The sequence below is a fragment of the Carettochelys insculpta genome, chromosome 17, assembly GCF_033958435.1.
Source record: "Carettochelys insculpta isolate YL-2023 chromosome 17, ASM3395843v1, whole genome shotgun sequence".
Lineage (NCBI taxonomy): Eukaryota > Metazoa > Chordata > Testudines > Carettochelyidae > Carettochelys > Carettochelys insculpta.
In genome coordinates, this window is record NC_134153.1 from 17677451 (window position 1) to 17703533 (window position 26083).

The 26083-nt window shown below is 46.5% G+C and overlaps 1 protein-coding gene across 1 annotated transcript; it reads left to right on the forward strand.

The window, feature by feature from the left end:
- The first annotated feature begins 2175 nt into the window (after positions 1-2175).
- Positions 2176-25863, forward strand: SALL4 (spalt like transcription factor 4). The gene is made up of 4 exons (XM_075011756.1): positions 2176-2257; positions 19369-21891; positions 23044-23351; positions 25384-25863. Exons 1-4 carry the CDS (start codon positions 2176-2178, stop codon positions 25804-25806), a joined length of 3336 nt encoding a protein of 1111 aa, XP_074867857.1. The 3' UTR covers positions 25807-25863.
- The last annotated feature ends 220 nt before the right edge of the window (positions 25864-26083 follow it).

Here is a 26083-nt window from a genome sequence, read left to right on the forward strand (position 1 = left end):
ACAAAATACTTCGAATAACAATACTGACATTGCTTAGCTGTCCATAGGACTCAAAGGGTTCTGAATGCTTTGCAGCACAAACAGAAAGGCAGGGCTCCTGCCCCAGAGAGCTTACCATCTTTATTCGTATGAGGAGCTCTGCATCAGAAGTTTCTACCCCCATGCAGAGCCCTGTTTCCATGGTGGGGTCAGAGGGGACACAGACAACCCACTACTCAGGAGCACACTTTGGGGGACCAGCACCTAAGGCTCCAGTTCTATTCTATGGGGCTCCATCTCAGGGTCCAATCCTGTGAGCAGATCTAAACATGGGGACATTGACTTCAGTGGGACTTTAAGGCAGTGGCCCCATAGCAAAGCTATTTTGAGATAACAGTTGTTATTATGAAAACAAAAAAGCAGTTTGCTTTTTTGTTTTGATAGTATATAGACTAGCAGGGCTTTCTCTCAGTTGTTATTATGAAATAACTTTGCAAGCATCTACACTACACCCATGCGCTGTTAAGACATGGAATAGTTGTATTTTGAAATAAGCCACAACTGGGTCCAAAGGCACTCCTTCAATATAGGCACTATGGCTATGTTTAGACTGTGGGTGCTATTTCGGGATACAAAGGTATCCCAAAATAGCAAGCTTGCAGCTTTTCCCCACACTCGAAATAGTGCTACCATTTCACACACGGTATTCCAGTTCTGCTACCTCTCGTAGTGAAAGGGATAGCGGAACTCTCGGAACAGCCACTTATTCCAAACTTCGGTGCAGTTGGGATGGCAGCAACTCCAGAATAAGGTATTTTGAAAAACTCAGATGCAGTCTAAACATAGTTTGTGTCCAGCCATACTATTTCAAAATAGCTGGGTGCTATTTCAAAATACATTCTTGTGTGTATCTGTGTTACTTCAAAATAAACATTTCAGAATAGCTATTCCAGAATGGATCATTTTGGAATAATGCTGCTGTGTAGGTGTAGCCTAAGTGACTCCAGCAGATCTGAGGGGCTGAATTTGTTTGCAAGACCAGTGTTTCTCTTTAGATGTGATTTGATAGAAACGAACATGAGACACATTATATGTGGGCAAACACACGTCCTGTGAAAGAAGATTTTGTTTGTGGCAGTTTTTCAAACTCCATTTTTAATTTTTCTGACTTGATCAACTTTTTCCAGTATTTTTATTTATTTAATCATGATCATGACTGACCTGTTTTTGCTGACCCTCCCAAAGAAACAGAGGTAGCCCTGTTTGTCTGTACTCCAACAAAACAAAGCAGCAGAAATGTAGCACTTTAAAGACTAACAAAATTATTTATTCTATGATGAGCTTTCATGGGACAGACCAATTTCTTCAGATCAATTTCATTTCCAATACAGACTGAGGTATATAAGTACAGAGGACCAGAACAAAAAAATTTTCCAATAAAAACTGAAGAAAGCCAGCCTTGAATTAGGCATTTTAAAGAAAATAAAGCAATACGCCAGTGGTTTAGCTATACATGATTCTGTACCCAGGGCTTCCTTTTTCAATCCCCGCTCCCATGCCTCATACCATCCCCTAATATTGGCACCCAATTTATCCATTTAGGCAATTGCATAATCCTGCTCCTTGCCTTGTCCCATCATATCTAATGACAAACGGAAGAGTGAGCCCTCCCCATTGCATTGTTTCAAGGTTGTGCTTACTTAAAAGCAATCTTCAAGCCAAACCTAGCCAATAAAAAGGGCAGGTGAGATAACAAAGGTTTTGTTCCCCTGCTCGCACAGAAAATCGGGCTGCCAGAGTGTTTGTTTACTCTCAAAGATGGATGCACGCTCCTCTTTCGCCCCCCCCACGTATGATCCAATCAGGTAGTAGGAAAAGATGAGACTGACTCCCCCCGAGCTCTGCTAGCAGCCCACGCTTTTGTCACATGCATGGGACGGGGCAGCCGGGGGAAAACTACAATGCCCAGAGTTCCCCTCTGCTCCCTGATCAATGGACCTTATTTGAATAATCTGTGAGCCCTTGGACTCAGGCCAATCAGCTGTCAGGGACCCATGATAAATCGCAATGCATTATTGATAATCATAATTACTCTGACATGCGCATTCCGCCCAAGGGGGGTAATTTCCCAACTCTAGGAATTTGTTGTGAAGAAGAAAATAATTGCTACTATTTTGCTCCCGATGCTTGTGCACCATGTCGAGACGCAAGCAGGCGAAACCCCAGCACATCAACTCCGAGGAGGAGCCCCCCGATGCTGCAAGTGGTAAGGCGCAAAGTAAGAGACGCAGGCTGGGCAATTACCAACTTTAATGGATGTGCAAAGAAATCAAGCGGGGAAGCGGGTTGGGGGGGCGTGTGTGGTTCCCCCCCCACCCGGACTCGGGTCCAGATCATGACCCCACACTGACCACTGGTTGTTTGTGCTGTTTGGTCACATCATCCCCCCCACCCCCATTAGCTGCAATCATTGTTCCCCTGCTGCCGGGCCTGATCCTCCCTTTCATTCTGAAATTGCAAGGGGACTTTCCTTGCCCCTTAAAACGGCCCAGCGCGCCAGCCCCGGGGCTGCTCCTGGCTGCCCAGCCGGAATCCCTCCCCGTGTCGCTCCGCCGTTCCCTTTGGGGGTGGGGGGGGTGGGAGCCCGTCCTCCCCATCCCCCGGAAAGTTTACCGTGCTCCTCTCTCGAGGGGAATCCGGGGCGCTCTGCCTTGTCCCACGCCCGCGGCGCAGCAGGCGGTCAGCTGTGTGCCTGGGCACATGCAGCTTGGCTGGCGGCTCATGCAAGGTGAACCCCCAAATGCTGCCCCTCCGGAAAGGCTTTTGGGGGTGGGGGCAGAGAAAGGAGTCGCAAGGCACCGCTGTAGCGCTGGTCTGGGGCGTGGGGTGGCTGCGGCTGTCGTTTGGCTTCGCTGGGGCCGCTGCGTTTGTGGCTGGGGTGGGGGGGAGATTTCCAAAGCAGGCGCCCTGCCTAGCTTGGGTGGGAGATCACAATCGCCCTGGACCTTTTGTAGCTTGACCTCCAGCCATCTTTGATTTCCGACTTCCTAAAATAACTCCGGTGAGCTAACGTGGGGTGTGTGTGCGCTGCGCGCCGGCGGGCGGGGCTGGGGTTCGAGAGCCGGGCACCCCGGCTGCAGCAGCCGCTCTCGGCTCTTTTGTCTTTTTAAAGGGGGAAGGGAGTTTATTTGCGATCAAGTTATCCCGGCTCTGTGGGAGCGGGTGAGGGTTGGGGGGTGTCACACCGCATCTGGGCAGTTCGAGCTGCCACGAATTCCTGGATCCCGGGCTCAATTCCCATCCATAGCCCGGTAGCATCTTCTGCGGGGAGTCCCGGGGCTTGCTCGCGCATGCCGCGCTCGGCTGGGCAGACGTCCCAGCCCCGGCGGACCCCGCCGCTTGGGTCCCTTCCTCCCCTGCTCATTCTGCCAGCCGCGGTTAAATCTCAGCCTGCGCGCTGGGGGAAGGCGAGTCGGCGCGGGGGTGACACGGGCTGGGATGGCCAGAACCGAATTGCCCGGGCTCTTGAGGGCGCGTCTGTTGCAGTCCCACGCGAGACTGGGGGTGGGGGGGGTGTGGCTCGGCGTTGAGATGCGGCTGGTTTCAGGCTTAAAACACCGACGGATGGGAGGGACCGGGCGAGCTAGTCCCGACCCACGCGGCCTCTGCTGTTCTGTGGCTCGGCTATTACAGGTCAGATACTCCGAGTGCCCAAAATCAGACGCTTCATAACTCTCCCCCCCCCACCCACCACCATGACCCATAAGGATGAGTATTGCAGGAGCCGCCCATTCCAGAACCGCGGGGGGGGGTCGGGCTCTACCCCCCCTTTCTTTCTTTGAGCCGAAATGTCCGATTGTTGGGCCCCGTTAATGGTGACTGAAGGCACAGCAAGCCGGCCAGAAGGCAATAAATCCCATGTTTAATGCATGACTGTTTCCCTTTGTGCATATGGTGGGGCTGGAGGGGACGAGGGGGGGATGGAGGTGATGTTTCCACATGTAAATCTCTGCCCGCTGCTGGAGAGCCACCTCCGGGGGCTGGGCTGAAACAAGGGGGTTCATTCCTCCCCTGGAGCTGCGGAGTGGGGGAGGGCGGAGGAGAGGGAAGTTTCTCACCCTTGCAAGTAACAGCTCTCAGGGGCTCGGCAACATTCAATGAGTTTGGCAAGCTTGCGGCCAACCGTTGAAAGCACCAGCGCTAGGACCTGCCTGGCGGCTGTGCACGTCTGGCTTGCGAATATCCAGATCGGGGGGAGGTTTTTTAGCGTCCTAACTTTTCCTTTGGCTGCAGGACCGCAGGGTCGCTCGGCGTTGGAGTGGGTGTGAGCGCTTGTCAATCTCCAGCCCAAAAACCGAGTCCGGGATCCACCATCTAGCGCAGGGTTTGCCTGGAATTTATGGTGGACCTTGACTTGCTCTCTTGCGCCACCTTGGGGTCACTGGCACGCCTAGGTCGTGTGCGGGGAAAACTTTGTAAAGTCTTTTTGAAGTTGGAAGGAGGTGGCCTCCCTTCGCCCAGAGCCGCGTAGCGGGCGCTCAGAGGCAGGCGGTGCCGAAGGAACAGCCCCGCCCAAATTTGGTAGCCGCTTCAGCTGGATGACTCCTTTCCCTCTGTTTTTACCCCCCCCCCCCGCCCCCAGCCTTGCAGAACGGGGCTCGTGTGCCCGAGCTACCTGGCGCTTGTAAGCGGGTTATTGCCAGAGTGGAGGAAGATCAACAACAAAGTTATAGAACCCGTTGCACAAATCTCTCCGTTTCTGTGCGTGATACCGATCAGAAGAGGTGGGTGGGGGGTTAAACCGCCTCTAACACCGCCCCCAGCTTAAAAACAGCCTTGACACGATAAAAAAATCTGGACTCCAGATTAAGCATAGTTTATCTCCTGCTCTTCAGAATGACCTAGATATTCTCTGACCTAGGTGTGTCCATAAATACCCAGCGAGGCAGCTCCATAACAAAGTTAAAATTCCAGCAAGATTGTCTGAGAAATGATCAAATATATGCATACTGGGAATAATAAAATCAAGCCCTTATCTCGGCTCTTTTGCAAGAGAACATTTGCAAAGCCATTTGAGACCCACCTCTGAGAACAATGCAGCGTGCTAGAAAATGGTGTTGCTAACCTGGTGATCGATTAACAGGTCAGAAAAATCAGCAGGTGGTCACTTGAGAATAATAGCACATACCGAAAATTAGCATTTTCACAAAAGAGTTTCAAATGCCCATTGTACTGGATTACAGCCATTAAAGCGCCGGATTCTCAAAATGCAGTATACAGCCCTTATCTAAACTCTAATACACAGTCCAGACTAAAGAACTGAAATTGTACTTGGGCGTCCGTTGAAACTGTGATTCCCAACAATTGGGTTGATCTTGACTAACCATCTCACTTCATGCTGCTGTGCTCAGTTGTAGCGTCTCAAAACAATGCTTCATGCAGTAACCAGTTGGTGAATGAGCCCTCAGCCGTGGGGGCCGCTCATTCCGGAACTTCGCGTGTAAATACAATTCATGCCACCAAAGTGGCCCGTGGAGTCGGTGCGAGGTAGAGCCAGATGGGTCACGGTGGCCTTGATGGGACTTCTATTGTCCCAGCGGTGTGTCCCAACTTGAGACTGCAACACACCTCTGGGGCCCGTTGCTGCACTTCAGATTAACAGCTAGTTAGTGCGGTTTGAATTGAACGACGGAGCTGGGTTGGTTCCTTCAACAAGACTGCAGCCAGGGCTGACTATTGGCTGCGGGGTGTGTGGTGCTTAGGACCTGGCTAATCGTTGCCTTGCTGTAAATTCTCCCCATTGGGCGAGGCAGGCTGGCCGGGGAAAGATGCCTTGCTTGTTTTTTCCCTTTTACGTAAGTGAAACATTATATTGGTGGTAGTGATCAAGTCCTCTTGCTAAACCCTGCAGCATGTGACGTTTTGACAGAGCTGCTGCTCTAACCTTTGCCTCCTCCTGCCTGCTGTGGGTGGTAAGTTGATGTCAAGCTTACAATTAGGACTCTCATGCAATTGACCTTGGCAGCGGGGTTTGCGCCGTTTAGCTTGGTCTTAAACGCTGTGCTAGTGTTAAGTGTGGTCTAGGGCCGCCTAGTTTATGGGCGAAGGACTCGCTGGTGGGAGTGATGGAGCGCTGAGGAAGGAAGAATGGAGTAAGACTTTTTGCCTCCACTCTGAGATGCTGCAGCCAAGCAGGATGCATTGGCTTTTGGAATCTCCTGTTGTGCTTCTTCCTCGCTGGGAAAGCTAAATAAGGAGGTGTTGCAGTGACTGTGTCTTCCTTCTGTCGGTCTTCAAGATGGGTTCAGAAATAGGTATTTGAGTTTTCAGAGCAAAGACTACAAGTGGTAATCAAAAACGCTGGTAGCTTCGGTATTAATTATTAACCACTCCCATTTTCGACCTCCCTTCTTACATTAACATAGTTTTGGGGCAGATGGCAACCTACTTAGGGAATGAGGAGTTTGTTCGTCCCTCTTCATGCCTCCACCGACTTTTAGTTGCAAGTTCTGTCGCTACTGCTGGTTTTTGTTTTTGGTGTTTAATTGCAGTCCCTTGTTCTGTAGAAAATAAGTTTTTTGTCATTTTGAACTAAACTGTCTTCCCCGCTCCAGAAATGGATATTGTTTTCAGCCTAATACATGAGTGCCCTCCACTGTTCGGCCTTTAAAGCTCAGTTGTTAATGGCAGCATCAGGACATGTTTGCAAAGCTTTTAGTTCTGAGCCTCAGCAGGTAACTGCAGACATTTTAAAGAGGTTTGTGATGGCATTCAATAACTTTGTTTTTTCAAGCCCTTTGAAAGTACACCAGAAAACTAATCATGCAAGCAGGTGAAGTTTTGAGATCTAGTCTTAATTCTGTAAAAATGATCTCTGCTCTTATAAAATCCTACTTCTATGTAAGGATAGTTTACAGTTTTTTTGAATTTGTCTACCTGAGTTGGCACACTTTCTTAGATTTGTTTTCTTTCCCACAGCAATTTTTATCTAACATCATTCTGGGTTAACCTAAGTAGTACTCTTAGAGGTTTGTTGTGAACAGGGTTACATTAAAACTTTGGAAGACAATTCACAACTGGTATGTCTTACAACAACTTTAATTTCATGAGTCCCTGATCTGGTTGTCCTTTTGTAGGAAGCTGGTATTGACTGAGCTCTGCTGGGAGAGATTTAATTATCTGTAATCATTATTGTTTTATTTTAATGTCTTATTTTAAACCTTATTTACTAAAGCAAATAGATCTTGATAGTTAGCTGTCTTGATGCATTTATACAATCCTATTTTTCTTTGCAATGGGTCTGTTGCCCAAAAAGGGTTACAATAGCACACTTTGGGTGCATCTACACTAGGAAATAATTTCAAAATTAGACACTACTTCGAAGTAGCCATTAGAGAGCCCCCCCCCCCCCCCCACACACATTTTCCCCTTACTTCGAAGTCCTTACGCCATTTCCAGGAATGGAGTAGTGCTCAACTTTGAAGTAAGGAACTAAAAAGTTGTTTTTGTAGTGTAGACACAGCTCTTGAGTTTGTTGCAGAGATGGCTAGACTTGAACAGCGTGTCAGTTTGTTTTTCAAAAGGCAAGTAGAGGCCTTCAAAACAAGAAATTACCAAACTGATTATTTAAAAGTGTTTGGAAGCATGATCACACAGCCTTTACCTGTAACAGTGAATATTGGGAAAAGTGACAGAACATTGATCTAATTTCTGTAAAAAATGAGAACCTCGCTGTGGGATTGACTTCAGTTGCTGTGAAGTAGAAACTTTACAATGCGGGGGGTGTGTGTGTGTGTGTGTGTGTGTGTGTGTGTGTGTGTGTTAAATTTGTGGGGTGGGGCTGCAGAAGGGTAGTTTCATGGTCACTGACCAATTGCCTTCCTCCCATTTTTCTTCTTTCCAATGTGATCGCTTTTAAATTAATCTGCTTGTATAACACCAATACCTGCTCATAACTAAATCATGTAAAAGGTGTGTGGTTTTTGTCCTCTCTAGGAAACTTGATTTTAAAACCAGAGTTTGAATAAGGATTTCATCTGACCTTTTTGTTAATGTCCACCTTTTCCACACAATAGTGGACTCTCATTCTTCCCTCCCACCCCCATATCCATTTGGCAGTGATTGAATCTTAAAACCCCTGCTGGGTTTACTGCATTCTTTTAACTTATTGGATGACTAGATGCGGAGAGATAACATTCCTGAAATTCGGAGGTGGGTGGGGGGGGAATAGAAAACAGTAGAGCTTCAACCTCTGTAAAGTATTTTTGAGGGGGTTAACTTAAGTGCATGAGTAATTGTTCTAACAATAGCGACAGAGAGCCATGTTAGTCTGTATATCATCAAAACAAAAAAGCAGTCCAGTAGCACTTTAAAGACTAACAAAATAATTTTTTAGGTGATGCACTGTCATGGGACAGACTCACTTCTTCAAATCTGAAGAATTTAGCTACGACAGATCAGGAAAGGGATCTTGGAGTTATAGTGGATAGTTCTCTGAAGACATCCACGCAGTGTGCAGCGGCAGTTAGTAAGGCAAATAGGATGTTAGGAATTATTAAAAAAGGGATCGATTAATAAGACAAAAGATATCATACTTTCCCTATATAAAACTATGGTACGCCCACATCTTGAGTACTGCGTGCAGATGTGGTCTCCTCACCTCAAAAAAGATATATTGGCATTAGAAAAGGTTCAGAAAAGGGCAACAAAGATGATTAGGGGCTTGGAACGGGTCCCATATGGGGAGAGGCTAGAGAGACTGGGACTTTTCAGTTTGGAAAAGAGGCGATTGAGGGGCGATATGATAGAGGTATATAAAATCATGAATGGTGTGGAGAAAGTGAATATAGAAAAATTATTTACCTTTTCCCATAATATAAGAACTAGGGGACACCAAATGAAATTGATGGGTAGTAGGTTCAAAACTAATAAAAGGAAATCTTTCTTCACACAGCGCACAGTCAACCTGTGGAACTCCTTGCCCGAGGAGGCTGTGAAGGCCAGGACTCTATTAGGGTTTAAAAAAGAGCTTGATAAATTTTTGCAGGTTAGGTCCATAAATGGCTATTAGCCAGGGATAAAGTATGGTGCCCCTAGCCTTCAGAACAGGGGCAAGAGATGGATGGCAGGAGATAAATCACTTGATCATTGTCTTCTGTTCTCCTTCTCTGGGGCACCTGGCATTGGCCACCGTCGGCAGATGGGATGCTGGGCTGGATGGACCTTTGGTCTGACCCAGTATGGCCATTCTTATGTTCTTATGTAATAAATATTTTGTTAGTCTTTAAAGTGCTACTGGACTGCTTTTTTGTTCTAACAGAACTCCCTTGCTACTTGCCAAATACTGTAACAGTATTTGTTCAGAGTACTCCAGAGATGTAGCTCTGCATGCTGGCCTCTTTCTGATCAGAAATCAGCTTACATTTTGGGACTCAGTTACCTGATAACTGTTTGTGGGGTGGGTTATTAGAAAGAGCAAAGCAGGTTTTGGTGAATGAGGTGGCCTGATTGCAATGACATAGACTCAGGAAGAGGGTGGCAGCTAAAAATTAAAACAAGCATGTTTGGTGAATCTTTCAAAAAATGATAAAGTTCAGGTTTTTTCCACTTCCTTGGTGTAGAGCCTCAAGTGTATTTTTGTCCTGGTGGTCTAGTCAGGTCCATACCAGGGTAAAGTGAGACAAGATAGGGGAAGTAATTTATTTTATTACTACTATGATTAATGAGCAGCTAGAAACTCATCACTCTATGTAAGATGGGATGCTTGTCTCTCTCACCAGCAGAAGTTGGTCCAGTAAAAGATTTTTGCCTCACCTGCCTTGTCTTTCTCTTGTCTCAATACCCACTGTACTCCTCTTACCTCTACTAAGTGCACCATTGTAACTGTATTAGTCCTAGCATACACAAGGCTTTCATAAGACAAGCTGAGGAGCTTTAAATCAATAATTTGATAGACTGGATTTATGGCTTCTTACAACAATCCATAACCCTCTCATGACTGGAGAGGAGTTTAATGGGCCACTACACCTAAAATATGTTAACTATTTATGCAGAACATCAGGTTCCACCTTGCATTTACAGCTTTTCTCCATGTATGTCTTTAGCAAAGACTATGCAACATGAGCCTCCCCTCCCTTGGTGCAGTGAATAAATCCACCTACCCTGGTAGTTTATGTTGATGGTCTCTTGGCATCGTGCTGTGTACACTGGGAGTTAGGCTGATATTGTCCCTTAGGGTTGTTGGGTTTTTTTCACATGCTTGAGTAGTGTTATAAGAATATAAGTCTGTAGTATACATGTGACCCAGCTTTCGACACCTGAAGAAAAACTTTTTTTTTTTTAAAAACACTGGTCTCTCTCTCTCCCACCCACCCACCAGTAGAAATTGGCTCATTAAAAGACATTACCTCACCCAACTTGCCAATATCAACTCATATATAGTCAACTCTGAGACAGAGCAGTATTATCTCAGTTTCACAGCTGGGAGGTTGGGGGAGGGAAGGCTGTCCCTCTCTCTTTCCTGCCAGGTTTTACAGATGAATCTATACTGGGAATTGAATGCAGATCTTCTGAGACCCAGTGTGTGTGAGATTGCTCATTGTTTCCCCCTTTTTGATAGTATGGGACATCACTACCAGATGGCTAGAAACCAAGAACTCCCATTTTGTGAATGTCTGTGATCTCAATGGTTTTTGTTCCACCTTTTGAGATGTGTCAGGGGGTGGTTTACAAATGTAGGTGTATGGATAGCTTCTCATTGTTTACCAGTTTAATTTCAATTGATGTAAAGCACAATCTGCCAAAATGAGTCAACTATCAAAGTAAGGGGTTACACCCATTCAATATTATCTTTCTAAACCAATCTAGTTAAATCAGAGCTTTGGGGCCATGTGAGGGGGAGGAGTATGCTTTTTTTGCAAGCAGAACAAAAACCTGTCTGCCTTAATCCTAAATTTGCAAATATCTGGAACACAGGCAGCGGTATTTTAATTTACAACTTTATGGGTTACATATTGGATGGGAGTAAGTTGTTTCTTGAGAAACTTTGAGGCTAAAAGGAGAGCCCTTTTGAATCAGAGTTCTCTTAATTCCAGGAAGCAAAGGGGTGTGTGTGTGTGTTTGTTTATTTTTTACCCCAGCTTCTCTGTCTCTCATCACTGATAAAGGTTGCACAAAGCAACCTCTTCATGGAGTTTGAAAATGTCTAACATCAGTTGGTCCCTTTCTGTTGATAGTCATGAATCAGGTTGGGTGTTGTATAACATTTTAGGAAAATTGCATTTGATAATGGATTTTTTTTTTTTGTGAAAAAAGGAGTTTTAGATACCATGGTTTCCTTTTTATTTTGAAGTAGTGATTGTGCTGTAGCCCATGCACACAGAGGCCTAGTCTACACTTCCTCCCCCACCAAGATACACAACTTCATCTATAGTAACAGAGAGGGAGCCCTGCTAGTCTATATACTATCAAAACAAAAATCAGTCAAGTAGCACTTTAAAGACTAGCAAAATAATTTATTAGGTGAGCTTTCGTGGGACAGACCCACTTCTTCAGACCATAGCCACTGTTCTGGTCTGGCTTTGGTCTGAAGAAGTGGGTCTGTCCCACGAAAGCTCACCTAATAAATTATTTTGCTAGTCTTTAAAGTGCTACTTGACTGCTTTTTTGTTTTGATTTCAGCTATGTGAATAGTGCAGTTGAAATTGGTATAACCATAGTGTTCCATGTGGCATGATCAGCAGGAGCTACTCTTTTCCTCCTGGTGGCGTCAACTATGTCATGGAGACAACTCAGGGCATGTCTACACTAATGCTGCATCAGTGCAAGGGGATGGAAGCCTCTTGTGCTGCTGTATGACTTAAAACACTCTTATACTAACAGAAACACTCCCCTTGGTGTAGCTTCTCAATCTCCTGGCAAAGTAGTAGTTGCTTTGTATTAAGAGCACAGTGGCTAGAACATTGTTTCTTAGACTTTTTGAGAACACTGAACACCAAACAATAACTTTATGTGGAACACCTATGAAAATTTTCTTTAAACAAAATTGCTGTTGAACCAAAAACAAACCAAAACCTAGCAACATAAACAGCAAAAACAAAATGAAGTCATTGACTCAGGTATAACAGCACTGAAATACTATTGTATCTGGTTTTAATAACAGAAAATATATCCCATCAGTGTATTTTTCCAAAAGCTCGCGGCACACCTGTGAGTTGTTCACAGAACACAGTTTCAGAAACACTTGTCTAGATCAGAGACGTAGCCATGTTAGTCTTCAGAATTTTCTGGGTCTGTCCCACGAAAGCTCATTGCTTAATAATTTACTATCTTTAAAGTACTACAGGGCTGCCTTTTTGTTTTGTGTAGATCAGTGCTTCTCAAATTATGTAACTCGAAGTTGTGCTGTGAGTATCTGACACATTTCTGATACCGTACATTTATGGTGTATTTTTTGTTAGGAAAACCAGATGCAATATTACCTCTGATACTTAGTTAAATTACTTGATTTTTGTTTCTGTGGTATATGTTGCTGGTTTGTGGGTGTGGCTTTGTTTATTGTGTGTCTTGGTTTTTGGGGTAGGGGGTGTTTGACAGCAACTTTTTCTAAGAACATTTTCATAGGTGTGCCACATAAAAATATCATGGTTTCAAATTGTTTAAGGAACACTGGTCTAGATGGGGAATTAGGTGGGTATAACCATCACTGGATTTTTTTCATGCCCCTAAAGGACATGGTTATAACATTGTAGCTCTATAGTGTTGATCTGCCCTCAGTGTGCTAATCTGGAATGGAGGGTTGGAAGGCACCACCCCTTGGGGTCACCTCGTGAAACCATACTCCCCTTTACCACCTGTGCACTGAGGCACATACTACTTCAGTTGCTCCTATACAGACACAGTTTTGATGGCTGTTATGAGGCAGATATTTTACATGTTATATATCCACTACAATGCTGCTGTAAGTTTTCCTTAACCTGGTCTAGCTTAAGGAAACTCCTTCAGAGCCTTTTATTCTGTGGACAGCTACAAATTTCAACACTTAGTACTTTTATCATTTTCCTTGCTGAGAAAAGCATGTGAGACTCTGTTAATCTAGTCCAGGGGCAGTTTTTCCTATAAGCTGAGTACTTGGACGGCTTAGCGGAGTGCCCACAGCCTCCAGCATGCGTTTCTACTGGTGGTGAACATAACAACTTATTTTGCCTATGGATGAAAAAAAATTGGAGAGAACACTGCCTAGGGGTAGGCAATAATTTTCATAAGAGGCCCACTTGAATTTTGGTGCATCATCAGGGTCTAGCTCCCCACCCTGACTCTTCCACCCCACCTTCTGCCCTTTCTGTGGGGCCATGAGCTAGCAAGTGTGTGAGATGCCATGTGCCGTCTCTGAGAGGGAAAGCTGTCTGGCTCTGTAGAGATGAGTTATATAGGGCAAGAAAAAACTCACCACACACTGGCTACTTGAGAAATCTTAGAAGCAGTGCACTCCCTCTTAAGACAAGCACTCCTCTGAGTCACTCACCATCTCTACTTCAGACAGGAACAGGTCTGCTGTGTGTCCTTCTCCCCACCCCTGCCCTGCAGAGAGGAGTGTCCCTCTGCCGCTGTAGTCAGACTTCAGCACTCCCTCTCAGACCCTGCATAGCTAACAGGAGAGTCCTGGGGGAAGGGGGCATCTGGGTGGGCAAGATGTGGCCCATGGGCCACATTTTCTCCACTTCTTCTCTAGCCAAATGTCAAGGCTTGTCACATCCTTCCATGTGAAAGTGTCTGGCCCAAATTAAACATACTTGAATTGTGGGTATACATCTGTTTGTGCAAATCTTCTAGTTACATCCCCAAGATGGTAACCTATATCTCTTAACATGGGGTTTAATAATTTTGTAGTTAATCCCTTTTAAAATAAGGTAGAAAAGTAAGTTTACCCACTATATCTGATTATAAACATGAGCTATATAGGCTAGCTACTAAAATGCAGCATCCAATACTAATGAAATACTTAGCTCCCTGTATTATTGACAATATTAGACCTGCTCTTGTGAGGTGCAGAACAGCCTGAGCTCCTGCTGAAGCTGTACAGAGTCAGGCCTCGACACCAATGAACTATAAAGAAGGAACTCACTCAAGTGCCTCAGTGATCAAAGGGTCGCACAATGTGTGGCCAGAGGGCATTTTATAGTTCCCCGATAGAAGACAGAATGTCTCAAATGTGTGTATAGGTGTTGGCAGGAAAGGGGAACTTGTTAACAAATGAAATGTGGGCTATAGCCTTGTGAGGTGAAAGCACAACTGATGGAAGTATACTGTGATTGCGGGGGTCTCTTGTTAAATTTGAAATAATAAATGTGACATAGCTCATCACTGTTAATAGGCTCCTTAGGTCAGATGACACAAGAAAAGAACCAAAGGCTCAAAATCAGGGTCATCTGAATAAGTGTTAACATGTTTTTCAGACCAGCTAAAATCTTGGCACAAAATTATTTTGAGGGGGTGGGGGGCACAGAGAGACACCAGAAAAGTCTGGAAAAACAGGAAATTTAAATGCTGGTACATTTGAAGGGGGGAAGTGGCCACAATTGGAGTTCTTGTCTAACTTACAAAACGATCTTTTCTGCTTCCTGCTCCCCACAAACTAACAGGCAAGTGCTGTTGCATAAATCCTAGGCAAGTGCACTTGGTAGAATGGTTCTCTTGCACCACACCGCCCCCCCCCCCCCCCGCCGCCCAAAGAAACAAAGTGGGGAAAAGAGCTCTCTGTAGCTTAGAAGCTTGTCATCTTCACAACATAATTTGATCTAATCCAAGATACTACCTTCTCAGCTTGTCGCTAGCATCCTGAGATCAACATAGCTACAGCTATACTGCATACATCCAGTATCATGCAAGTTGAGGTCACAGTTCCCTCTAAGCTGAGCACCCAATGCAGCTGCTTAATAAGCCCTGAGCATGGGGCTCAGAGCTGCCTCAGCCACCTGTTCCCTGGCAGCTGCAGCTCCCTGCTGTGGCTGGGGGATAGGTGCGCTCCTCTGGCCCTAGCAGCAGGGCTGGATTTAGAAAGGGGCTTTACTGGCTGCTGCCTCCAAGTGGCATACAATAATCTTCAGAGGGTGGTAGAGTTCAGGGCTTCAGCAAGAGCAAATCTGAAGCCCCAGCAGGGACCTCCTGTGGGGATGAAACCCCTAGAGCCCCTCCTCACTGGGCAGACACTCCTAACCTCCTTACCCCAGTGCAGGACGGAAGCCCTGAGCTTGCCTTACCCCCAGCCCAGTCTAAGTGGAAAGTCGGGGAAGGCCCTCTGTGAGTTGCACTTAAACTACAAAAGAGCCACATGTGTCTTGTAAGCCTCAGTTTGGCAACCCCGGTATAGACTAGCTGCTAAAATAGTCTGTGCTCTTTCTTGGCATGAGATGACGCTTTAAAATTACTCAACATGAATGTTAAAAATGTAGGCTTTAAATTAAACAACCTAGTATTCACACAAAGGTCAGACTGCATAAAACACAAGGCAGACAATGCTTGAAAGGAAGTGGTTCCTTTCAAAAAGTCATCTTAATAAGATCTGTCATCTGCCTAACATTTTGTTAATTCTTCACTGATTCTAGTATGTAGACTAACACCACAGACTTTTATTCATTCTGTCGACACTCTTTCATATGGTACCTGGTATATTCTAACCGGGCATAACTGCAGTTCCATTGTTTCTATCTGCAGTGGTTATATGTTTCAGTGGAATCTTTATCAGATGGAAGGCAGTTACCATGTGTATTAACGCTAGTGAGCCACCGCTTCATATGGCTTTGTTGAATTGGGGTGTGTTTTGTCCCGAGTTCCCCTCACTGTGCCGCTTCCCTCCTTTTAAGCCTTGCTCAGGGTTCCAGTGGGAAGAGATCTCAAGTCCTGAAGTTACCACAGCCAGTAGAAAAGGCCCCCTCCCTGCCGGCACCAGCACTGAGCTGCCGTGGCTGGGGAAGAAGGACCCAATTTTGCCAGCCCCAACCCTGAGCACTCTCCTGCATCCCCTGTTGGAACCATTGCACTTCTGCTTCCCAAGCCTTTGCCCCATCCCTGAGCTCTCTCCTGCCAGGTGAATTTTCTTATGTGCACCAATACGAAAGGAACCTGTCCCGCATCACCTGCCACATCATTGGTACATATAAAAAAATACATTCCACTTAGGGGTGGAAAAAAATTAAAGGAAACACTGCCATTGAATCAGGGGCAGGCAATGCTTTTTGATGGGTGGCGGGGGCAGCATTCCAAGATCTTGGTAAGTGGTCGAGTGCCACACCTGTGTGGCAGAGGCACAGGGCCTGGAATGGAGGTGGAATGCAGAAGGGTGCTCAAGGTAGGGAACTGGAAAGCAGGAGAGAGCGTTTGTGTGAAGGAGGGGGTTGTGACCTGGCACAGGGTCCAGGAGGGGGTATGGGTGTAGGAGAGGATTCTGGTTGGGGGCGGGGGCGGGAATGTAGGAACGGATGCAGGGTCTGAGAGGGAGTTGTAACCTAGGGCAGTGGGGAGGAGGGTGCAGAGGGTTTGGGTGGTGCCCAGAGGCAGAGTATTGGGGTGCAGGGTCTAGGAGGGGGTACAGCTGTAGGAGAGGATTCTGGTCGGGGGGGCAGAATGTAGGAATGGATGCGGGGTCTGAGTGGGAGTTGTAGTCTGAGAAGGGGTTGTAACCTAGGGCAATGGGGAGGAGGGTGCAGAGGGTTGGGGTGGTGCCCTGAGGCAGGGCATTGGGATGCAGGGTCTAGGAGGGGGTCTGGGTGCTGGAGCAGATAATGACCTGGGGAGGGATGTTGGAGGGGGTGAATGGTCTGGGAAGCAATTGGGGTGCAGGAAGAGGGGTGTATGTCAAAGACAGGAGCTGGCCAGGAGGCACTTACCTAACCTGCTCCTAGCCAGCAGCACACTCCCGCAGCCTTCTCTGCCTGCCAGCAGCCCCGGAGGGGTCAAAACAGCTGGCTCTTCCATGTGGCTCTCAGCGCTGTGGGAGGAGGGCTTTGTGCGCTGTCCCCACCCCCAGCAAAATCTCTGAGCAACCAGCTAACAGGAGCTGAGAGACTTGCTGGGGGTGGGGACAGCACACAGAGCCGCCCCCAGCCAGCAGTGCAGAGCAGGGGTGGGCTGTGGCCAGCTTAAGAGGCTTGCTCATGCAAGCTCTAAATCAGCCCTTCTCTCTGACTGTTGGTCGAGCCCTGAATGTGGGTCATGACCCCAGTTTAATGGGTCACCAGGGTTGGCTTAGTCTTGCTGGGCCTCAGGGCTGATGCCCAAGGAGTGATTCAGCCTTCGGTGGTGCAGCTCAGGTTACAGGCCCTCTGGCTGTGGCTGAAGCCCTTGGGCAGGAGTGGGGAACCTTTATTTGGCTTGGGCCCCACTTGCCCACAGAAATTGAGGGGGCCTGCAGGTAAGCACAGGGCAGTGCCCGCTGCCCGGAGCCACCTGTTCCCCACCACCATCAAACTGAGCTGCCCCATGTAAGTGTACTGCTCCCTGAGCTGGATTAACTCTTCAGGAGTCCAGAGCTAGTATATTTTGTGGGGAACACCCCCGCCCCCCAGGCTCTGGGGTGGGGCCAAAAATGAGGGGATTCAGTGTGTGGGAGGGGATCACCAGGGAGTGGGATAAAAGGACACAGGAGTGGGCTGGGGGTGCAGGGCCTTGGAGGGAGTGTGCAGGGAACTGGGGTGCCAACCTGGAGCAGCTCTGTGGGGGTGCAGGTGGCTCCAAATTGCACTGAGCTGGCAGGCATCACTCTCATTGGCTGGGATCCTAGCCAATGAGAGAGAGAGGGTGGTGCCTGCAAGCCAATGCAAGTGACAGTGCTTCACTGCACTGCCATTCCTAGCACACAGCAGCTTCCTTCCCTGTGAGTTGGAGAGAACCTGTGAGGCTCAGAGCTTTTTTTACACACACACACACACACACACACACACACACCCAGCAGGGAGTCAGTACTGGCACTCCAGCTGTGCAGGAGAAGTGCCAAAATACCACACTTCCCCCCTCCCCCACCCCTCATGTGGCTGGAGTGCCAGCTCACCCCATGGCCGGGGGAAGCAAGGAAGGAACCCTGAGCCTCGCAAGCCAGATCCAGCCTGCAGGCCGTAGGTTTCCCATCCCTACCCTTGGACTCTGGCTGTTACCACTTCCCTGGTAAGGCTTTAGGTTTGGCTTCCCCACAGAGGGCAGTAGAAATCAGGTGTGTTCAGTATTCACCACCTCCTCCTGGGATTGTTTTGGTGCAAGATCCCCTGCTCGAAATGCCAGGAGGAGTTCTGTGGCACCTTTAAAGACTAACAGATTTATTTCAGTGTAAATTTTCATGGGCAAAGACTCATGCCCCAATGAATCTGGTAGGGCTTGTCCACACTTAAGCAGAAGATCGATCCACTGTCGGTAGTGAGACACCCTCAATCAAATGTCATCAGGGTGTCGCCATCAACTCTGGTACTCCTCACAGTCAAAAGGATCAAGTGACGTACATGGGAGAGTTTCTCCCATCAGTCTCCTGCTGTGGGCAGGGTGGCAAAAATTGTTTAAGATGCATGGCTCTAGCTATATAACTTTCATACCTGGGGTTGTATCTTAAATCTTTTCTCACGTCCTCTTCAAAAAATGTAGACCTGGCCTTAGTCTTTAATGTGCCACAAAACTCCTTGTGGATACAGACCCCTCTAAAACTTGCTCTGAATAAAATAATTATGAAATTTTTAAATACCAAGTAAACACTTGTGCATTCCATCACTTTCTTGCTTTTGAGTGGTTTAAAAAGAGTTCATCCAAGCCCTGTCTTAGTTAGAACATCCATCGATTATTATGTGTAACAAGACAACTCCATTTGAATTAGGAGGCAACGGTGCTCCTCTTTCCCTTCAATGCTGATAGTAGGAAGGTATACCACTTTTACAGGCAAATTAGTAGAGATACCATAGATAGAGCGTTACCTTGGTCAAGTTACAAAGTGAATGAGTAACAGAGTTAGGGATGGGACTTGGGAATCCTGACTCCAAAGTTTGAATTTGGTCCATGTGTCCAACCTCAAATTATATTGCACTTAAAGCTGCTAAGTGAGCCAATCTATAACCTGGGAAAAAACTTAAGCGTAGTCTGTAGCAGTATTTCCCAAACTTTACAGTTAGGACCCATTTTGGGGGTCTTTTTTTAAGTACCTTTTATTGCAGCCCAAAAATAGAAACACACACAAAAATGGAAAAATGAATAAACTTTCACTTATTATTTATTCACAATAATAATAGCACATAGCGACAATTTGTATATTTTCTAAGGACTGGTATTTTTCTTCCATGGACCACACTTGGAGAAACGCTGGTCTAGAGGTATAGCTTTTTAAGAAATACTCAACATTGTTTTTTCCCTACCCCTTAGGGAGTCCACAAAACGTCCCAGGTGATGACGATAGTGAAATGAGTTCCAAAAGGTGCCGAACAGAGGAAACTAACATCTGTGAGAAATGTTGTGCAGAGTTCTTTGATCTCTCTGAATTTCTTGAGCATAAGAGAAATTGCACTAAAAATCCAACTGTCCTAATCATGAATGATAGCGAAGGAACAATACCCACGGAAGACTTCCCTGGAGCCTCCACAGAGAGCTTTCCAAATGATCGACAGGAGAGCCAGCCAGCCAAGGACAGTCAGACAAAGAGTTGCACTGGTTCTGTGGAGAAGAAAGAGGGGAAAGCTGAAGCTGAAGCAATGGGAGGAATGTATCTCAAAACAGAACCTCCTGTTACCCCTGCAGCTCATGGGCTAAGTTATTTACCAAAATCGAAAGTACCAAACACTAATGTGACTTTGCAGACAATACGTGGCACTAAAGTAGCTGTGAATCAACGTACCTCTGACACCATCTCTTCCTCAGCAGCCAGTTTTAATGCCATTCCAATGATCCTTGAACAGCTCGTGTGCTTGCAGCAACAGCAACTCCAGCAAATTCAGCTCACAGAGCAAATCCGCATCCAAATTGCCATGATGGCCCCTCATGCCCTACATCCTTCAATAGCAGCGGCTACTGATCCACTGAAAGCTCTGGGTGCTCAGATGTCTCAACAGCTGTCTGCTGCTGTTGCTTTAATTGGACAAAAAGCTGGAAGCCAAAGCCTATCACTGGAATCCTTGAAGCAAGGAAAACTACCTCATTCTAACCTGGGCATTCCAACTGCTGGCTCGGTAGCCAGTGGGCTTTCTTCTTCCTTTGCCTTGAAGCCTGAAGCAAACAGAAGCCTCCCAAATTCTGTAGCTCGTTTTCCAAACCCTTTGCTACCTCAATCATCCAGCTCAGTCATCTTCCAAAACCCGCTTTCTGCAGTTTCTTCAGTGATGGATCCCTCAAAGAAAGGGAAAGGGAAGCCCCCCAGTATTAGCATGTCTGAAAGCAAACCAAATGCTGAAGAACCTTTCTTTAAGCATAAGTGCAAGTTCTGCGGCAAGGTCTTCGGCAATGACAGTGCTTTGCAGATACACCTCCGCTCCCATACGGGCGAAAGGCCCTACAAGTGTAACATTTGTGGTAACCGATTTACAACCAAAGGAAACCTTAAAGTGCATTTTCAGCGTCATAAAGACAAGTACCCTCATATTAAAATGAACCCCTATCCGGTACCTGAGCACCTGGACAATGTGCCCACTAGCAGCGGAATCCCCTATGGAATGTCTGTACCACTGGATGAGTCTAACCTAATTGTAGACAGCAAGCCTGTTCTGACATCACTGCCTGCCTCAGTAGGCACTGGCTTGCCTCAGAATATCTCCAATCTAGCATGCATCAAGGAGTCTCTTGCCAGCACACTTTCAAGTGACATGCAGCCAAGACCTTCACCAGAAAGCGAAGGTGGCTCTTGCTCCTCAGGAGCAGCGAGTCATGAGTCTGGAACTGAGCAGAGTCTAAGCTCACCACAAGCTAGCAGCAGCATGAATGTCTTCCATGTAAGTGGAGCAAGTGACCAAGATTCGGAAACATCTAAGCTGCAGCAGTTGGTGGAGAATATTGACAAGTCCACCACAGACCCCAATGAGTGCCTCATCTGTCACAGAGTGCTCAGCTGCCAGAGTTCACTCAAAATGCATTACCGTACTCACACTGGAGAGAGGCCATTCAAGTGTAAAATTTGTGGCCGTGCCTTCTCAACAAAAGGTAACCTTAAGACTCATTATGGCGTCCACCGGGCAAACACCCCCCTTAAGATGCAACATTCCTGTCCAATTTGTCAGAAGAAGTTTACAAATGCAGTTGTATTGCAACAGCATATTCGCATGCATATGGGGGGACAAATTCCCAATACGCCCATGCCAGAAAACATTTGTGATAATACTGATGTGGATCCTCCTGTTAGTGAGAAGAATGGAGACACAACCCGCCCAGGGGAGAAAGTGGAAATCATAGAGATGGAAGAAGATCTAGGCTCTCAGGATGGCCCTAGCAGTTCTTCGAAACCATCAATTCCATATGATGCACAGTCGGAATCTCCGAGTGTGGTATTTTCTGGGATTGCAACTCCGGAGAATCAAGCAAAAATGGTAAATTCTGCTTTGAACTTGCAGCGACAAAGCAGCCTGAAGTCTAGCGACAATGGCTCGGCAGAAAGCGATGGCATGACAAATGATTCTTCCTCTGTGGCAGGTGATGCAGATTATCAAAATGGCAGGAGTCCTGCTGCTTCTGAATCTGCTTCATTCCAGGCATTGTCCCCAACCAATAGCCAAGCGGAAAGCATTCGGTCAAAGTCACCAGGCTTCAACAATCAGGAAGATGCTGGTATGGGAAGTAAAGAGGGCTCTGAAAACCATCTTCTGGAGGTGGAAGGGACTGGTGCTTTGGATCTCACGTACGGCAATATTGGTCGAAAGGTCATCAAAGAAGAACCAGGGTTGCACTTCCCAAACGGAGAGTATGGTGAGTTATAACTAACAGTTGCACTCTCCCCACCACTAGCATATCCCTCTAGAGGGGAGCTCTGCAGAGGGCATGTGGAAGTCAAACACCCATCATGGTGGTTTGGTTCCTTTTTAAAGGGAACTCACTACTTATTGCTTTGCAAGTCACTGAAAATCTCCTTCCTAATTTCAATTTGATGGTAAAGTTTCTCACTCACACACACACACACACACACACACACACACACACACACACACACACACACACACACACACACACACACACACACACGACAGACAAACAGGCTCACTGAGAGGGAGAAGGCAAGGGAGTAATTGCTACTGTGGCCTGAGGCACCTTCAAGTCGCTTTCGGAGTGGCACTCTGCATGCCTCAGTGGGCGTGAAGCATTGCCCTCAGCCCCACCCCTTCTGTTCAAGGCCCTGTCTCTTCTGGGGGCATGGAGGCCCCCCCCCCCAGTCTTCCCTGGCGTCCAGAGTGGCTGTTGTCCCCAGCAGGACCAAAAAATAGAGCCCCCTGCTGCCTACTCACATTTTCATCCCCTTTACTTCAGTGGGAGATGTGCTCAGTATCTTGCATTTTGTGCTAAAGTTCTCACTAGTTCTCTAAACTGGCCGCTTTGTTCCTGATAACAAGGGTGTCAGACAGCCTTGCTAAGCCCCTGGGCTAGGGGTGTGGAGGTTGGGGAGTTTCTCTGCACTCCTGGAAGGGATGGGGACCTCTGGTGGAAGGAGCACTCCAGCAGTAGTAGCCAGAGTCCTAGCCCTTCTGAATCACCAGGCCCTAGGGCAGTTTTCCACAACCCCCCACCCTTTCGTCAGTGGCTGATAAGCCATGGAACAAGCCTGTTCAGCATCAGCGTGTGAAGTGAGCACTAGTGTAGCAAATGCTGTTTCTGAGCTCATGCTTAAATCCTGAATTCATATTGACTGCAAGGGCACCTATAAAAGAACCCCATCTCCCTCCCCTCCCCTCCCCTCCCCCAGCTACACAGGTATTAGCACCCATGTTGCCTGCAAAGGGCAGCTTGCCTGTGCATTGGGTGTTGGGCTTAGGCCCAGATATTTGAAGGTGCATAATACCTTGCTTGTGAAGAGCTGAAATGTTTAGTGGTGGTAGCCTAATGTATGTGTTCCCTCTTTCACTTCAGGTCGCAGCAGCGTTCATGCGGCTTTTGTCAGGGCACCCCCAGCCCTCATAAAAATGGAAATGCCCAGTGAGCGTCCTATTAGCACTAGCCATTTTATTGGCCCACCAACTTTATCACCTGGTGTTCCCTCTCTCCTGGTACCCCGGCCTAAGCTTTGCCGTCCAGCTAAACAGCACATCTGCACGACTTGTGGGAAGAACTTCTCTTCTGCAAGTGCTCTTCAGATTCACGAACGGACCCATACCGGTGAAAAGCCATTTGCATGCACCATCTGTGGGAGAGCCTTTACTACAAAAGGAAACCTGAAGGTAAGCAATATTCAGGGGGACTGAGGTATACTGGTGCTTTCCTCTGGAACTACCTTCACTAAGGCAGTCTCTTTAAACAACCCCTCTAAAATAATCAGCCAGTGTTAAAGATGACCAGTAATGAATTCTCCTGTCCTTCTGGTCATTTAAGACAGTCTAAATCCACTTAGGTTTTTCGTTTTTGTTTTAACTGCAGCTTCTTACTGATTTGCTTACGAACCCTGACTCCCAGTGCTCCTGAACCATGGTGTTGGTTTGGGAATCTGGATTTAGTAGTTGAAGCCCATATCTAGATGATCTCCCTGCATGTAGGGAGAAACCCTGTACCAAAACTGCATTTGAGCCCATTCTTTCAAACCCAGCTCTTTTAAGCAATGTTACCTGTTCTGCTTAATGGAACATGTTTATAGCCTCCTCTGCTGCTTGGAGTAGTTTGAGAGTCCTCTGTTGAAATGGCTTTTATTGAAGCAAAGCTCCGCAACAAACACCATTCAAAGGTTTCAGTTAAGCACAAAAAATTGCCTCTTGCTCTCTCTTATCAGATGGATCCATTTGTCTTTTAAAGAATTCTTAGCTTCCCCACCCATGCCATGGTTTGATACTTTAGAGCCTCAAGACTCTTCCTCTTAACAGTCTTTGCATAAGCACTCTGTAAGAAGGGGGGGTGTGAGAGTGGAGGAGGAAAGAAAAGAGATGCTCAAGCTTAGAACATAAAGGGTGTGTCTACACGGGCACAAATCTTCGAAATAGCCTTTTCGAAGATGACTAATGAGGCGCTGAATTGAATATTCAGTGCCTCATTAGCATTAGGATGCTTCCGACTTTGACACTTTCAAAAGCGTGCGGCTGGGCTTGGCTCGGCTCGGCTACACAGGGGTCCTTTTCGAAAGGACCCCACACCTTTCAAAATCCCCTTATCCCGCTCAGTGAGCGGGATAAGGGGATTTCAAAAGGTGAGAGTCCTTTCAAAAAGGACCCCTGTGTAGCTGCGCCGAGCCGCATGCTTTCGAAAGCGGTGAGTGCCACGCCTGGAAGCATCCTAATGCTAATGAGGCGTTGAATATTCAGTTTGGGGCCTCATTAGTAATCTTGGAAATATGGCTATTTCGAAGTTTTGTGCCCATGTAGACACAGCCAAAGTGAAGACTGGGGTGTGTAGCTGCTTGTTTGTAGGCTTGTAATCTTTCAGGAGGGTGCTGTGTGCAGTGATATGCTCTTTGCATTTTCTAACTACATGGGTATGTTTTTAGATACTAAAACCCTATTCATGCAGGTTGAACCTCTCTCGTCCGGCACCCTCAGGGATGACTGGTGCCAGACGAAAGAATTTGCCAGACAACAGGAGATAAGTATTGCCTAGCATATTACCAACACTTTCACTGCTTGCTGGGCTCTTAGAGACATTTGGGGTAAATTACAGCTAAATAACAGCAGAGAACACTGACAGCCAGGACTGGGAGCTAGAAACAAACTTTATGGGACCATGAGAAACTCGGCCACACCCATGATCAGTGGTTGTCCGGCTAACTAAAATTGTACTGGATTGCGGAGTTTGCTGGATGAGAGAGTTCCAGAGGTTCAACCTGTACTAGATGTTTTATAAAACCATTTCTAAAGTCCCTGCCTTGCTTTATTTTGGCACCACTGGGCAATACTCCTTTGTAGCTATTCATAAGAACCAGCGTGTCTTAAATTGTGTAGAGCAAAAATAAACTTCTCCCATGCATTAAGTAACTGACTGACCACTTCTGTTCTTGCTTTCCCTCTTTTTGTTCTACTTCAGGTGAAAGTAAACAAGAACGTGTAGGGCATATAAGCCATTCTGCAATAACAAAAGATCTAAACAAATTTTTTTTCTGTAGTTTGATTACAAAACTACATAAACATTCCTCTGAATGTTTTGTCTTTATTTTATTTGGAGGCTCAGATACCATAGTGCTGGTGAGGTATAAGAACTTGGATAGACTAGAACAGGAGCTCAGGATTATGATAGCTCTCATCTTCTAACTTCTCCTACCCCCTCTTGTGCAAGGTCCATGTTGGAACTCATATGTGGAATAACTCTGCCAGGCGTGGAAGAAGATTATCCATTGATAATCCCATGGTTCTGTTGGGAAATGATCCAAAGAAGGTATCTGAAATGTTTCCAAAGGATATAGTGCCTCCTTCGGTGAATATTGATCCCACAGTATGGAACCAGTATGCAGCGGTACTCAGCAATGGCTTGGCAATGAAGACTAATGAGATTTCAGTGATCCAGAGTGGTGGCATACCTTCCCTTCCTGTCACCATTGGGGGTGGTTCTGCAATAAATACTGCAACGGTCTCCAAGATGGATGGATCCCAGTCTGGAATTAGCTCAGATATGGAGAAGGCCAGTGGTGCTGCTGCAGACAATGTACCAAAACACCAGTTCCCTCACTTCATGGAGGAGAACAAAATTGCTGTTAGTTAGAAAAACTTTGAAGGCAAAATGCAGAAAGAGCAAATATATATATATATTTTTAAGAAATTCCATCTCAACCTCCTATTTTCCTATTGACATGCAAATGATTTTATGGTTGTCTTTGTAAGAGTTGCCCACAGTACAATCATGATCTTGCTTTGCAAACGTAGTAATAAAGAAAAAAAAACCTCTTGTATTTGGAAATATGCGGGTCTTGCAAAGTGTATCTTATGTATGACTTTGATGTGTACAGCCTTAGAGGTTTCACAACTTGAAATTCCAAAGG